Below are 16,179 nucleotides of genomic sequence, written 5' to 3'. Positions count from 1 at the left end.
AAGTGTTGCAACGGGAGATTTCGGGCTTTAGAGTAATCTTGCAAGGTTGCTATGAAGAGAGGGCATCATATTCTGTTGCTGCTGGAACTGAAAATGCCCACACAGTGTGACAGGAAGCAAAAAGAGGGCTGCTGATGGGTTGGTTTGGCTTAGCTGATAAGTCAAAAACAGACAAAATAACACAAGAGCTAAAAATAGTATGTTTTGCCGGGTAAACAGAAGGATTTTGCTCTCCTAACCCCATGCAAGTCAGGAGAAACAGCTGAAATGAAGCAATAATTTACGCTAAGTGAAATCCCGACACTTTTCCACATTCCCAGTGAAATCTTTAGGGTAAAATGAGCCGATTTGCAGGGGGCAGCAGTGCCAACACTTCCCTCATCTTCGATCAAGCTGGGCCTGTACGATCTGATCACAGCTTCCGCTACAAACCGCCCTGGAAACGCGGCTGTTTGCGTCCCTCGTGCAGGACAAGGATGGCCCGATCCTGCCTGCACGCTCAGCCCCTCTGCAGCCCCCACGTGCGTCTTTGCCGCATCCGAGTCCGCTCTTAGGAAGATCCCCGAGGAAGGAGAGCTACGGGGCAAGGAATGGGAGAATCTGAGTTTAAAACAGACCAATCTGCTTTAAAGAGGACAGAAAGGAGGGTTTCAGCATCTCCCCCATCTGCCGACAGCGCTGAATAAAACTCCACTACAGATAATGGAACTTATATTTATTTAACAGTAACATATAGTATATAAATAGGGTAAATACTTTAAAATATACAATATATCACATTCGGACATTCGGTCAAAGAAAGGCAACTCTACATGTGTATCTAAAACATTAATCAAAAGACCAATGCACAGAGAAAGAAGCAGATGGTAGAAACACATCAGGTCTGGAGAACAGGAGCAGACAAAGAATACAGTAGTACAAAATGCAACTCCGGGGCTGGTTGAGAGGGCAGGAACCATGGGAGCTTTCACGCGATGCTTTTTGTGACAAATGCCTGTCCCCAGGAGGGTCTGGATGGGCCGTACGGACACTTTCCACACAGCTTTGCCCTCCTCCTACCACACAGAGCCGCTTCGGGGAGGCGGGGGAAGGAGAGACGCCGGGATCCAACCGCAGCCGTGCTCGGGGAACCCACTGCACGCACCAGAAACAGGAGACACACCTCGGAATATACAACACCAGCATTTTGCAACCTGGTGCCACGTGGTAGCTGATGCTACGGGATTTTCAGCTTCATGAGCTGCACAGCGTACCATAAACCCCAGGCAATGGCTGCCCCTTCAGATCAGCGTCAGCATCAGCAGACTTCTGAGCCTGTCACCCCAAAGAATACCTAAATCATACACGCTGAATGGCACAGGACATGGGACTGTACGCAGAAACTAGGTTTTGATGTTTCGCTGAGCACTGCAGGCCACGGTCTGGCCGTTCACCCAATTTGCAAACTAATTTGTCTACAACCAGCCTTGGAGAAGCGGATTCCTGTCACAGCATGCCATCATCTACACGGACGTAGCCCAGCCGTGCCTGCTCCGGCTGTGCATCAAACCAGTGTCCGACCCATATCGCTAAATGACCCACCAGCAAACAAACGTCACGAACGTTCAGTCACCTCACCAGGACAGCCAGCTTCTCACGCTATGCTACAGCAGCTTTCTAGCCACGTGCCATCCCCTTGCTCGTTAAATATGCTCATGTCCTTCTCTGTCCGCTCCAACTGGAAAAGCAGCGACTGCTCGTTTCCAAACCAGCCTGTCCCCTGCCAGGCAGCAGTAATACCCTCGTAGGCTTCACACTGGCCAAATCCTACCTTTCTCTTCCTCCCGATCCAAGCACACGCGCCGGCTGATTCGGTATCTCCCCCCTTGCTGGCCTGCTCTCACACTTATTTCCCTCTTGCTGGGCACAAGCAGGAGGAACTTCTCCAGTCGTGGAGCCCACTGTGAACAAAAACTACTGTGCAATGCCGAGCTTGAGCCCTGCAGCTGGAGAAACTTCAGGGCAGCATCCCCGCATCACCTTACCTAGACATCCCTGCTGTCAGTGGGGCCTCTCCCGCAGCACCAGCTACGTCAGCCTCCCTCCAAACCCAAAATCCTGTGAGAGCTGCGGCGTGACCAGGGTCCTGCAGGGCTTAATGCAATGAAAAGAGGTGCGACGCGTCTTGCTACACGACATCACAGTTAACTCCTTTAGGGACAGCCAGAGCCAGTACCATCAGCTCTTCATTTCCTCTAACTTTCTGAAGTCTACCTTGAAATATCTACGGCAATCGAAAGCGACTGATGAGCTGGGCTGATGGGGACACCCACCCAACGCTCCCCCAGAGAGCACGCTGTCGCTGAGCTGAGTAGTACTATGACATATATTCCCACCAGCGGTGTAGAAGTGGGTTTGCCAACCACAGCTCTCAGCCCGACAGAAGACACGCTACAGCGCTCACCAGTATTTCCCAGCGAGATCAGCCTGCAAATAACCTGAACGACGCCCCGTCTCCCTCCCTTCCTCCTCCGTTTCCCAAATGGATGCACTGTTCCCATCCAGTTTACTGAGCTTCAGTGCGGGATGCTAAACCCTTTTTACGTAGCTTTACCCTTCAGCATCAAAGCAGGCTTGGAAGTCCACCCTTCAACTGCACTGCTGGGAAGGAAGCAAGGAAAAACTGGCAGCTAAGCAGAAAAGCCACCCACACGCATTATTGCTGCTGCTTCTCTCCCAGCCCTGGGAAACCTCTAAATGCAACTGCTTTGCCCTCCAGTGTCCACAGCCAGCACTGCACCCTGCAAAAAGGCCCAACGGCGACTTCAAATCAAAAGCATGCAGAAAAAGCTTTGCGTTCGATTTTTGCCCCACTAATTACAACTAAAGGTTTAAAGCAAGACGAGCAGGAGGCTAAAGACCCATAGGAAAATTTTCTTAATATATAAGAGCAGTACAGTTTTGTAATATTTATCAACACTAGAGCTTCTTCTGATGACTGACTTATGACCCAAGAGTGCACTACAAGGGGGTTTGGCAGATGTTGGCGACGGGCAGGGAGAATCCAGAAAAGCACCAGCTCGTCTGACCCCACAGGACAAACCACTTCTCAGGGACCACACAAAACCCTCTCACTTCCACACCTCTCCGCAGCCCGGCTACGCCTTGCAGGTGCCCCCACTTTGCCAAGCTAAACTCAGCCGCATTGTCATGAAACACAGACCAAAAGTTCTCCAGGGCAAAGCAAGATGGAAGCACCTTAATTCTCCCCTCCAATTTTCAAATTAGGGGTTTGCACCAATATCCTCTAAATCGACAGAAAATAAATCCCTGCCTAATTCACGCTGGAAGAGAAGTGTCTCCTCAACTAGTCCAGGAAAGTCCCTACGATCACCACTGCATTAACCATTGCATTAACCAAACGCAAACCTGAGCTGGCTCCATCGTAGCAGTCCTGACTCCGGCCAGAAGCCAGCAACTTTGCCAGCGCCCTGCTGAAAGCACTGTGTGGAAACGGACCCTTCTCCTCCACGATCTGTGCTTTCGATCAGGCACCTGTATTTGCAGTACAACGGGCACAAACTTCTGCCCTGGGGTTCCTCTTTAGGGAGAGGAAGCGGAGCTTATGACACAGAAAGAGTCCTATAGAAGTGTAAGGGAGAGGTTGGTATCTATTAATGTATTTACACACGTGCGCTCTCGCTCACTCAGGGTAAATGAAAGCAATGCCAGAATCAGAATATGAACTACAAAGTATTTTCAGGTGTTTTATTTTCCATCGATACTTAGGTAGCTTGCAGCGTGTACGGGTCTCCATGGGGGTGGGGGGGTGGGGGGGAGATGTGTATAAGGTTTATGTCAGCAACTGTTTGAAAACAGCAATGTACTTCTGTATTATCTTTCCCTGTCACTCGTTCCCCAGGTTAAAAAAAGGTAAAGTTTCTCTCTCCCATGCACAAACTATACAAAGAAGTAAAATCAGAGTCACCTTGTATTTGGGAACATTGCATAAGGTATAAATCGGGGCTATTTTCACTATCTGATCACAAAAAAAGGAAAAGTTTTATAATCTTTAGGGCTCTCATTTTTAAATAATAAAAAAGTATGACAAAACAAAGGAAAGTACTTAGATAAAACTTGCGACTACTAAGTACAAACTATTGATGACGAGATTTAGTAAGCGAAGCAGGACAGAAACCTGCAGGTAAATGAACTGAAATGCGACACAGACCGTGATAAACTCAGCAGCACGACATCTAGAACTCAAGTAACAAACAGGTGATAGACATGATCCCTGAAAGAAAAACAGAATACCCGGCTGGCAGCACCAGCAGGGTGCTGGAGCCCCAACCAGCCAACTTCTGAAAAAAAAAACCCAACCCAAGTTGGAAACTGCTCTCCAAATTAGTTAAAATATCCCAGTGCGGGGTTTCCAACCATCAAGAAATGAAAAAGTGTGGTTCAAAGTTTCTTAAAGGTTATTTGAGAGGGGAAAAAAGAACTAAGTTATTTAAAGGGTTGTTCTTACTTGGCAGGAATTACTCAATGAAACTTCAACATTCTTTAAAACCTATTTACTTGATTCAGTTTTGAAGCAATTTGAACCTCCCACATTCCCACAAGCAACCACCACTTTCTTGACTCCTCATCCCCAATCTATTTATGGTTTAATTGATTATAAAAGACTTATTTGCCAAAATATCAGCCATAAGGGAGGAATGTGAGAGGCACTGCAAAAAACAGCAAGTGAAAAATAGATACACGTGCCTGTCTGGGCAGAGGAAATGCGGCTGGATTAGTACGAGATCCTCTTCCAATTAATTGAGCCTTGTGCTCACCGCGCAGTCTGCAGGGAGACCGCACGCAGGCACGAATGGGGCTTTCTGGGAAAATTCACATTGCATTCACCGTTACCACCGGAGAAGATGATGGTCCCCAGAGTTGCCATCGTGAACGCAGCCTCGCGCCGCGGCCGGGGGAGCGGCACGGCTTCACCTTCCCCGCTGGCTCCCACGCACAGAGGCAGTTGTACGGACAGCGCTGTGTGTGTACCCTGCGTAAACGCACTCACGGGAGAAGGTCGGCTCTGCCCACCTGCATCGAAGGTTAAGAACAGACCACGAGGACAGTCGTACCCTCCTACTTCACCCAACAGTCCTTCCAAGCTTTAACTCCTTTTCAGCTACAAACCCAAGATTTGCTCGTTTGAACCAAAGCTATATAAATACATTATTTAAAAAACCCACAAATGCAAACATTTACCGAGAAAGGAAGAAAAGTTACAGTGAAATGAGGCCTTGTTATTGTCTTAAATCAGGCAAGCCAGGAATTTCCTCAAAGAGGCTTGTCTGGTTTCAGTCCCGTTCCAATCGCCCGCTGTCTATGCGTCCTCCAAACTACCTAACATCCCCTTGTCAACAAGGTGTGCTTTTAGCGTGTTGAAGATGTGGAGCTGCTGGTCCGGCCGCAAAGTTAAGAACTGCTGGATCAGTTTGCTTGGGTTGGGACCTCTGAAACACAAAAGCGTCATTTATCAATGAGTCACATTGCTAAGTCTTAATGCTGTGGCAACCCAAGTGCAATTTCTTCAAACTAAATAGGCTTAAAGTAAGAGCCGTGTCGCCCATTCCTTCACCAGCTCTACCCAGGGAGCTTCGCTCCAGTTGAGACGTGGAAATGGATTCAAAAGGCACAGGATGCTGAACTGCAAACAAAAAAACCCACCCCAAACCCAATCCTTTTCAACAGGGTTGTGCATCTTCACTTATCAGCAGGTGCTCCCCCTATCAAAGCAGCCACAAAAAGACAGTTCCTCAGCTCCTTCAGTACATCTTTTACGCACCTACAGGTTTTCTTCTACGCTCGGCTACAGAATCCTCGTTAATGCTACAAAATTAGATTTTTCTGCTCGTTCCACTCTGGACACCCTGCTCAAGGCTCACAGGGATGCAGAAGGGACATGGAGGAGCTTCAGAGGGCCTGGAATAACAGACCTTGGGAAATGGGCGTTGTGTTTCCAGCTCTGCATGACCCCGCTAAAAGATGCTTCCCTTCTTCGAGCCTCCATTTCCTCTCTTTCTTTGCCTTGTATTTTTAGATGTTAATCTAACGGAGATAACAACTGTCTCTTCTTACAAGCCTGTGTGTCAGTTGAGTTTGACAGGGCCCCCAGACTTCACCGCAAAGCAATAAATACCTGATAAAGCTTGCGATGTACACGTTTACGAAGGTGGCCATCAGGTACTGACAGTCGAAGCGGTCCATGATACCTCCGTGCCCCGGGATTGTGTTGGCGAAGTCCTGTGGAAAGCAGAAGGGATTGTACTGAGCAGTCCGGTGCCTGGATGTGCTGTGTGCCTCTACGCACGACACTCGCACCCTTGCTCTAATTCTTCCCAGAAGGCAAAAGTCAGGCTAAGAAGACGTTTTGTTTAATCTCTCCCTGGTTTTAAAAGCTTCTTCTTTATGAAGACTACCAGTGCCTGAGGGACATCAAGGCTTAACTCAGATCTGTCACTCGCAGGCCAAGGAAGGCTCATGTTTCTCTCTTGCAACCCTGTCTTGCCTTTCAAGGCATCTTAACCCAACACGGACTGTTTATACGTAAAACCAGCCTACAAGACATCAAGGGAAGCCTCAGATTGCAAAATTTCCTGACTGGGTCTTTCTTCCTCTACCTCAAGTTCTGCACCAAAGTGGGGTTTAGAATATGACAGCTGAAATGTTAAGGTCTCTCCCCATTCAGACAAAAAAAACTAGATCCTGCTCCAGCATTTTATCTGTGACCAACCAAACCTCCCCTCCCTTCCCAAAGCTCCCAGCCCGCTGCTCCTTAGAGCACAGGGGCTGTTTAGAGTGGGAGCGACCATGTAGTCTTTCCTTTCTAAAATGTAAATTACCTCCACCATCCTCACCTTGATTTTGAAGGCCCTCTTAAATCCACTAGCGAAGAAGCCCCCGAACGGCCCAATGAGGGAGGCGAAAGTAGACAGCGCAATGCTGTGGATTTGGAAGGGGTACATCCGGACTGTCTTCTGCAAGAAGAAAAATAGGTCAGAGAAGGATTTTCAACGAGAATAGCACTGTCCACCGCTTCCCCTCTTTCTGTGCTCTCCAGGCTTTAGACCAGTTAGTTTTCAAGTGGGTTAATGTCCCACTGGACTCGGGACAATTCCTTTGAGCCTTCAACCAATGCCGAACACCACCATATTCCCCTTTTTTCTGGATGCACCATCATCCCTGGTCATGTTCCTTCGAAGATCATCAAAATAAAGCCCTGATCTCTTTTCTTAGTGTTCCTACCCCAACAAATAAGACCCAGTAAACAGAGCCCTACCCAGCCCACCACGGACTGCAGCACCAAGGGGATGTTGTACTCCTGAAGCTGGAACAGCTCGGACGGCTCACAGTCCACTGTGAAGCTGTTGGTATCGTTGTTGAACTCCACCGGACAGGTGAAGCACCGGTACCCAGACATCACGTAGGACAGCTTCAAAGAGAGAGAAAAAGAGAAAACCGGATTACTATTTTCCTGAGCAATGCGGCAGAGCTGATCTCAAGGGAAAAGGCCACTCAAGGGGACAAGGCGAGGAGGCAGCCACACTCCCATCTTCATTAAGGAGATTACTCTCCTGAGAAGCAGTAATTGGCTAAAGGCAGAGTAAGCAATTTCGTTTAGTAAGTGCATCTGTTCAGCAAGCAGTGCCCAGAGCGCCGTACGAACAGGCTGAGACAGGACACACCACTTGGCTGAGAGGACAGAAACGGGCAGACACAGAGATCGGCATAAAAAGCAGATGAGAATATTCCAAGAGTGCTGCATTCCCCCCCACAGCCCTTGAAATGATGCACAGAATTCATCCAACACCAGCAGAGAGAAAATCCCAAGGATAATTATTGTCATGAACGTGTCACAGGGTCTAACAGGGACCAAAAAATTCCTCCAGTACTCTGCTCTGCCTGCAGTACCTGCACACAAAACACAGCCTGGGACCAGTTCAAATCCTGGTCAGTACGGAAAATGTGAAGTTGCTGACAAGAGCTTAAAGCCTGACTGCGTTTTTTAGACAAAACCCTGTCACTCTACGAAGGGAAAAGACCACTGAAATAAGCACCATGACTGCTACTTACCAGCAATCCAAACAGAACGGTGGCAAAAAATCCTCCAATAAAACCCTCCCAGGTCTTCTTTGGGGAGAGCTGCCAGAGAGAGAGAGAAGGGGGTAATTACCGACTGTACATCTCCACACACCACCGCACACCTACGCAGCCCTTCCTCACTTGTGGATTGCTGAGGCAAATACAAATTGGTGCCAACAACCAACAAATAAGAGTTTGGTCAGAAGCTGACACTAGCGTCTCGGTCTGAAACGGTTCATTTAACGTTTACAGCCTCAAAGAGTGGGATGCACACCAAGGTCAGGCTGGAGATTCAGACCCACAACAAGCCACAAAACTGGAGATGGGCGAACACAGGACTAAGACCCAAAGAAGGCAAAATGAGTGGTTCATCCACCAAAGCGTTACAAACCTTGATAAGCGGTGTGCGGCCGAAGAAGAACCCGAACATGTACGCCATGATGTCATTGCAGATCACGCAGGAAATTGGGACGATGAACCTAGATGGGAGAAGAATCAAACCATTGGGAAGTGCCAAGGTCAGACAACTCCAAGACTTAAATAAATGAGCAGCTGCTTCAGAAGATGCTTAGCAGTGCCATCACATCAACGTCTCCCCCTCTGATGCAATGCAAGGAGCGACCACTGTGAACCTCCTAGGGAAATCTGGGGGGGTACTCGAGCGCTCTGGACTAAAAAGCAGGTCAGGTACCAGAATGGCCTGTTTTAAGCACTTTTTCTTTTGCCGCACGTGACACGCTGTTAGGCAGTCGCCTCCTTTCCCCCAGGAGAGGTTGCCTTTTAGCTGTAAGCATGCGGCTCCCAAAGCACCCCGGGCTGGCTGCAGCCCGCAGAGGAACATGCAGTCTTAAAGCGGCCAAAGTTAGTTCCCGGCCCTGCTAGTTTTGGGAGGAACCTCTGCACAGCCGCTGGAGTAAGGTGGCAGGTTGCAATCTCCCTCCTTTCACAGTGCTGCTTTTCCCATTATGCTGTAACAGCACTGCCCCAGATCAAGTGCCGAGCAGCACTTTCCCGCCCATTTGCTAGATGGGGGTATAAAAAGAAAGCATCTACACAGGCCTGACACTGCCTGAAAGGTCCCTGCAGCCCACAACAACCTTCAGATTCTTCTTTACAACAACTCTCTATACTACTCAAGTAGAGCAAAGCAAGTTCTGAGTCGCTGAGGCATCACTCAAGCTTTTGCTTTTCTATTCTGAACAGGTTGAGCCCTCACAGGAGGCACCTTCTCTTGGCCATTTGTTTTTTAGAAGAACAGTTTTAACTCAAAACACGGTCAGTCGTTTCAGGCTGCAGAAATTAAAGCAACTCAGAACACAGAGCAACTCACCATATCATTCCTTCAAACAGGTTGTGAATGATGAGGTGCGACTGGGTAACAACAATTAGCAACGTCACATGGGTCCATCCAAACTGGAAGAGAAGACAGCATGCAGTCCAGCCTGCCCAGAGACACTGCCCGTACGCATCGCTGGCAGAAATCAGATGCGGGTAGCTACCTCTCAGACAGAGAATGGCTCATGCAAATGTGCAATTCTACCATGCACCTTCACCACGCCAAACACCGAGAGTCACGAAGAGCAGAGAACAGTCACCCGTAGTAATTTATGGGCATGTTCTTCAGCTCAAGCCCAGAGGTGACCTTCATTGGGAAGACTTCTGCTGGACCAAATGCTCTCTAGCCCACCCCTATCCCATACATCTCACTCAGCCTTCGGATTATATACGAGGAGAAGACTGACAGACGTCCGAGCCATATCCCTGTGTGCTGAACATACTGGAAAGCAAAACCAGCTGCGTCGACGGTCAAACACAGAATCACAGAATGGTTTCGGTTGGAAGAGACCTTAAAGATCATCAAGTCCAACCCCCCTGCCCTGGGTGGGGACACCTCCCCCCAGCCCAGGTTGCTCCAAGCCCCGTCCAACCTGGCCTTGAACACCTCCAGGGATGGGGCAGCCACAGCTTCTCGGGGCAACCAGGACCACGGTCTCACCACCCTCAGAGTGAAAAATTTCTTCCTAAATCTCACCTAAATCTACCTTCTTCCAGCCTTACTGATATTTGGGAAAAGGGCGACATAGCCAATTAACCCCGGTGACGATCTACCCTCAGTACAAGAGTCAAGTAGCCTTGTGCAGTCCTCTCAACTTGCAGAAAGTTTCTTAATAGTATCCACAAGTGCAGAGAGAAGAGAATACACGTTTGCAGGGAAATTCGGTCAGAGCCAGCTTCCTAAAAATACAGTCTGCTCACAGTAACTTGTCTTCCAGGCAGCGTTACAATGCCCAACCAGCACAGAAGCATCTACTGACACATATTCCTCTACGCAACATTTTCAAGCAGCCTACACTATTCATTCCTCTGCCTCCAACTGGGGGCAGCCGAGCCCTGCGTTTAACCTTACCATGTAGAACTGGAGGCGATAGTGTTTCTTCGAGAAGAGAATACACGTTTGCAGGGAAATTCGGTCAGACCCAGCTTCCTAAAATACAGTCTGCTCACAGTAACTTGTCTTCCAGGCAGCGTTACAATGCCCAACCAGCACAGAAGCATCTACTGACACATATTCCTCTACGCAACATTTTCAAGCAGCCTACACTATTCATTCCTCTGCCTCCAACTGGGGGCAGCCGAGCCCTGCGTTTAACCTTACCATGTAGAACTGGAGGCGATAGTGTTTCTTCACCAGACTCAAGACAAACATGCAGAAACCTGATGAGGGACAGAAGAAAAGTAAATGGCGGGAAGGTATCTTCAACAGTAAGAATACCTTTTTACCATGACATTACACAGCTCCTTAGGAGTTTACTCGAGTAAAGCAGCAATGCAGAGTGGGAAAACGCACTACTTAGGAAGTCACAGAAAAACAGGACACCTACAAGTAACACTTGGACAGATGAACAATCAAGGCTGGCTGTCCCATACAGATCACGGAGTTTTCTTCTACAGAGCCTCATGTAAGAGATTTGCCACCACTACCTTAACAGCCAAGGGCAGCCAAGTTACAGCATCACTGAGGAGCAGAGATAATTTGCTATTGGGCACAACACTCAGGACAAGAGTAGTTCAAGGAGACTTCCCTCCAGCCCAGATGAGATTAACCAACAGAAAATGTGGTCTCTACCTGTTAAGTAGAGGGCGAAAGAAATGAAGCGGTGGTATTTGCTGAGAATTCGCAGGGGCTCCTCTCTCTGAACCAGGGTGAAGAAATAGTCTGTCACAGTCTCACCATAGAAAAAGTAGTTGACGCAGAGCAGGAAGTACCTGGGAAGGACACAGAACCTCGTTAGCAGGAACCCTAAGAGGCTTCTGGACAAACACAGAACGTGACTGATCCCAAAGGTCTTTACACTGCTGTAGTACGCCGCAAACAGGCTATCTTCAAGTGACGGCCAGAAACTTTATTTCCCCCAGTTTAGGAATGTCACCTTCGTTTAAAGAGGTGGCTCCATCACTCAGCGCCTCGCCTCATTGCGATGGATCACACCGTTGGGGTTTGGTTTTGGCCTTCTGATGCAGAAAGACTTTCTGCCTTTAGGTGGCACTCCTCAAAAGGCCTCTGCAAGCGTGTGCATCCTAAAAGCACCTGCTCTGTGCCTTCTGAAAGCCCTGCTCCTGCCCCCTCCCGGGCCCTTACATCCCAATGTTCGGCCCTGTTTCACAACCACCTAAAATCTCCCCTCCCACCCAAGCAACCATGTCCATCTCTAAGTGGTGACGCCTGTCAATGCTGTCCCTTGCACAGGTCATGGGACTCAGATCTCTGCACTTCATTAACAACAGGATAAACTTTTTCAATATGTGTTCTTTCAAGATACCGATCTATCAAGATTTGTGGGAGCTTTTCCTTTACAAGACCTGCTAACACACGACACTGGTCAACACACAGCAATCCCAGGATCTCTGGTTTGGAGGTAGCCAGATGATTCCCGTGCTGCTGTCTGCAGTGAGATGAAGCAGTGCTGCTGCGCACACGCCTGGGGAGGGGAGCAGCCCCCTTGCTCACCAGCTGAGCGTCCTGAACCACGGCAGGTCGTACGAGTGGTACACATTATAGCCGATCGTGATAATCTCGTGGAAACATTTGATCTGGACACACATCACCTGCACAAAAAGACATGTTGGCTAAACATCTCTTTCCTCAAGGAGATAAAAAACACGCATGTGCATAACAAAACGCACTTTAGCAGTCGCTATCAGTCTGGCAGGAGTCTCCCAATCCAACATGGGAAGCTCACCATGTTGTTTCTCCCTCTCCTTTCCTCTGCAGGAGGTTTCTAACAACCCCTTGTATCGGTTTCAGTTGCAGCCAAATGCTGACTGCCAGGGCAGGCGGTCATAGATTCCTTCCAGGTTTCCTCCATGGAGAGAGAAATCCAGCAAGCTGAATAAGGACCTCTAAAATGTGAGGCTCTGAGCTGCCCACCCCAGCGATGGTCCCAGCAACCTTCCCACCTATCGCTGTGAACGTCAGGACATCTCTCTGGAGCACTTACTATTGTCATTAAGACCATGGGTCCCAAGTAGATGATGATGAAGAAGAAGGTGATCATTGCCAGCGTGAGGATGCCTCTTACCCACCAATTCTTCCATCTAGATCATAGAGAAGGAAAGATGTTAGAGAAAGCCAAAACAAAGCAAGGAAGCAGGAGAGCACTTCTGCTCTCTGCACATCACAGGAAGGCAACTGACCCTGGAAACCCAAAGTTTCCTTTCCGTGCTGCAGAGAGACCCCGATCCGCTGATGAAGCCTGGTCGCAGCAGCTGCAAGGCTACGGCTCAGCTCAGTCTTCCCTATGAACCTCACTAAATGCAGACGGCATTACCCAGGTGCAGAGCACCTCCAAAGGGCACTGAAACGGGACAGGAAAGCGTCTGCTCCTGCTACAGCTTTCCCACACCTTGGACAAGCTGCAGGATAAGTTCAAATAAAACGGGGACCGTTACCCCTCTCTGCACTCCTTTACCAGAGGAGACACGGGCCGTGGTGTCCCGTACCCTCGCTGCCCTCCAACACATCCTGCCTTGGGCCTCTCCCATCCTCGCAACACATCCAAGAGAGACACTTTGTCCCGTGACAGGAACAAGATGTTTTTTCCCCAAAGCAGTCTGTAGAAAACATTCCCAGTTTGTTCTTGGTCCTTATCAGCATCCTTTTCCCATGCATCCCTGCAGAAGCAGGTCACATCAGTGGTTAAAAACAACTGCAGGAAGACTTTGCTGAGAGTGCTGAGTCAAAGCAAAACGCAGTGTTTTCTGCCTCACCCAGGCAGAAAACCTCTTTTCACCTGCCAAGATGAAGCACGCAGCGAGGCAGCCCTCCCGCCGCCCTCCTCTGCCACGGGTCCTCTCCCACTGAGCCCTGAGCGCTGTGCTCTGCTCTCCCCACTAGCGGCACCCTCATCATGTTTCCTGTAGCCTCAGGGGCACCTTCCTGCTTGCACGTCAGGGAGGGGGGCACCGCGCTTCCAAGAGCTGCTTATTCAGCTTCCAGCAGCCACTGCCACACTGCCGGGGCTGGGAAAGCCGCAGTGGAGATGGAGGGACCCTGGCAGCAGAGGGGAACGGCGCTCAGTGAGTGGTACCTTGAGGACAGGTTGGAGAGAGCTCTGTTCAGGACCTCTGGAGTGTCATCAGATGTCGGCACTGGGGGCGATCCTCCAAATTCAGATTTGCTTTCGCTGTCTGATGCGGTCTCTCCATCCAGCTTGTTCTCAGACTCTGACTCCTGCAAGTCAAAGAGACACAAAGAGCTTTACTGCACGCAGTGCCGGCACTCTCCAAAGAAACTCAGACCGTCCCACTGGATGTACCACTTACCACCACTCTGTGTCTGCCTGAAAGAAAGAGAAGAAAATATTCTGGGTATTATATGGGGTTATAGCCATGAGAAACAACAGCGAGTGTTCTGGGTGACATACATGATGGGGTTTACTCTCCATCAGTCTCCGCAGCAGCTACAGAAAAGGATCTGTTCCCTCCGAACAGTTAAAGACGCAGTTGATTAATAAGTATCTCTGAGTGCAGCAAGTGCTTAAGGGACACAGGCTTGTTAGCAGGAATTTTTACAAGGTCTCCCAATCCCCAGGCAGATCTCCAAGTATGCAACACTGCCCAAATTAGACAGAAAGAAAGGCTTTCCTCCAAGCGGACAGGCTCAAGGCTTCCAGACAGACTTTTCAAGGGCTGACTTTACACACGGGCACTAAAAATAACACCGAGCCCATCCTCAAATAGCCGAAGAGGAAGAACATGGCTTATCGCTCAGGCCCCACCATCCTCTCCGGCCACAGAAGAAACCTGATGCACTGGCAGTACCTCCACGTGCTCTCCCCGGCCCCTGTACTGCTCCAGCACTTAGCTCAGAGCAAAGTCCTGTATTTAGGGGGTAAATAAGTACAGGCGAGGCAGGAGGTTACTGAAGGCTCTGCAACAGGCCAGTGGGGGAAAAAGGATTACAAACGACCTCCTGGCTCCCAGGCAGTCCCATGCCTTCTCCCCAGTGGCAGTTTTCCCTCTGGTCCAGCTCCTGAATAGAGAACGAACACAAATTTCCACGTTTGGCCCCTCATTTCAGCCGCAGAGCTTCATCCTGCTCCTCAGTCCTTGAAGCAAGGAAGCAAAACGCCGTTCCCTGGGGAGCGCTCGTGCATCGGGCAAGGCAGAGCCCATGCATTTGGCCTCAGACCATGGGCTATTTTCAAACTCCCGGAAAAGAGAGCGTGTTTGCAGGAAAAGCAAGGAGGGAGCCAAGCTGACAGACGCTGGGAGCTCTGCAAACAAAGCGACTTCAGCCCTTTGGGCTCCCGGGCAGCGCTGCCCCACGCTTGGAGAGGGGGGGACTCCCACCAAAACGAGCATCCACTGGGGCTGCTTTGGTGTAACCCAATCCAGGGGTATCTGTAGTTCACTGGAGCAGTAAGACTTGAGTAGCTCCCTTATTTAAGGCAGGAAAAGATAATTACTCCCCAAGCTGCAATGTATCAGTGGCTGCAGGCCAGGTTCCTACAACAGACAAGGACAGCTACACACCGTCAGGTGGAGGCAGCTAAAAATACGATGGTGTTGTCAGAGAGGACTTCCGCGGATGAGCGAAGCACCGGCCATCGCACCAGTTGCACCCCTGTGTCACCTCTTCCTCGCCTTGCTCCACGCTCACGTCCTTCCATTCCCGTCAACTGGGAGGGAAGAGGAAAGCAAAACGGAACGCCTCTGCCAGCGCTCCCGTGGGTGTGGAGAGCTCGCAAAGAAACGCAACTTGGCTTTTTCTTCAGCTGGTTTTTAACTGACCTGTACAATCCACTTGTCCCTCTGACTTCAGAGAGATTTACTGCCATTTAGCTGGGAACACACAAAAGATCAACTCCATAAGGCAGCTGCAAAGGGCAGCACGCAAAAAGACTGGAAATGATAAAACTCCCTGAAGACCATGAGTTTGGCATCCCATAGCACAGCACAGGTCAGGGGCCCGGTTCCTGGGCAGGTTTTGGGAAATCAGTCTGCTGTATTACAGTCGATGTTTCCCATTGCAATGCTTTCTCTGTGCTTTCTCCAAGAAAAGGACTCTCTGAAGAATTTCCCCGAGAGCAATCTAAATAACAGAGAAAAGCTTCAGCTCCAGCCTGACCAAGCTCCGTTTCTGCTTCTGCCCTTCTAGATTACATTTAGGATACAGGGGCTTTGCTCCTCTTGTTGCACATTTCTAAAAAAGAAAAATTAATGTGACTGATTCAAATGTAATGGGCAAGGAAGTGCTTAGGTACTTAAGGGCAACCACCATCATCTCTATAGGCTAAAGCCAAAAACCTTAAGCGGAATTTGTAACGCAATCCAAGTATCCATCATCTCATGCAAGCCCCAGGCTCGCCGCTCGCCAGCCATGCGATAAAAGGAGTAAGTATGGAAACGAGGAAGCAAATCCAAGCCAGCATCCCTGCATTTTATTCCCCAGAGCACTGACATTGCAGGGCTAAGTGCAAAGCAGGCAAATTACTCCGTGCCTGTAGCCCAGGGGATCAGAAGTTTCGCAAAGTGCCCAGAGACCAAAAGAAAGGGAAA

General features: G+C 49.4%; 1 protein-coding gene across 1 annotated transcript in view; it reads right to left on the bottom strand.

The window, feature by feature from the left end:
* Positions 1-5,064: 5,064 nt before the first annotated feature.
* Positions 5,065-16,179, bottom strand: part of CDS2 (CDP-diacylglycerol synthase (phosphatidate cytidylyltransferase) 2) — a 22,740-nt gene continuing 11,625 nt past the window's right edge. The window contains exons 2-13 of the mRNA XM_009880104.1: positions 13,707-13,849; positions 12,618-12,714; positions 12,128-12,225; positions 11,246-11,385; positions 10,775-10,833; positions 9,449-9,531; positions 8,510-8,597; positions 8,110-8,178; positions 7,316-7,468; positions 6,894-7,013; positions 6,176-6,279; positions 5,065-5,489 (exon numbers count right to left, since the gene is read on the bottom strand). Of these exons, the coding sequence (XP_009878406.1) occupies positions 5,360-5,489; positions 6,176-6,279; positions 6,894-7,013; positions 7,316-7,468; positions 8,110-8,178; positions 8,510-8,597; positions 9,449-9,531; positions 10,775-10,833; positions 11,246-11,385; positions 12,128-12,225; positions 12,618-12,714; positions 13,707-13,849 (1,284 nt within the window). The 3' untranslated portion in view covers positions 5,065-5,359. The remainder of the gene's footprint in view (positions 5,490-6,175; positions 6,280-6,893; positions 7,014-7,315; positions 7,469-8,109; positions 8,179-8,509; positions 8,598-9,448; positions 9,532-10,774; positions 10,834-11,245; positions 11,386-12,127; positions 12,226-12,617; positions 12,715-13,706; positions 13,850-16,179) is intronic.

This window comes from Charadrius vociferus, unplaced genomic scaffold, assembly GCF_000708025.1.
Source record: "Charadrius vociferus isolate BGI_N301 unplaced genomic scaffold, ASM70802v2 scaffold1442, whole genome shotgun sequence".
Taxonomy (NCBI): domain Eukaryota; kingdom Metazoa; phylum Chordata; class Aves; order Charadriiformes; family Charadriidae; genus Charadrius; species Charadrius vociferus.
This window is presented reverse-complemented; position numbering and strand designations above follow the sequence as displayed.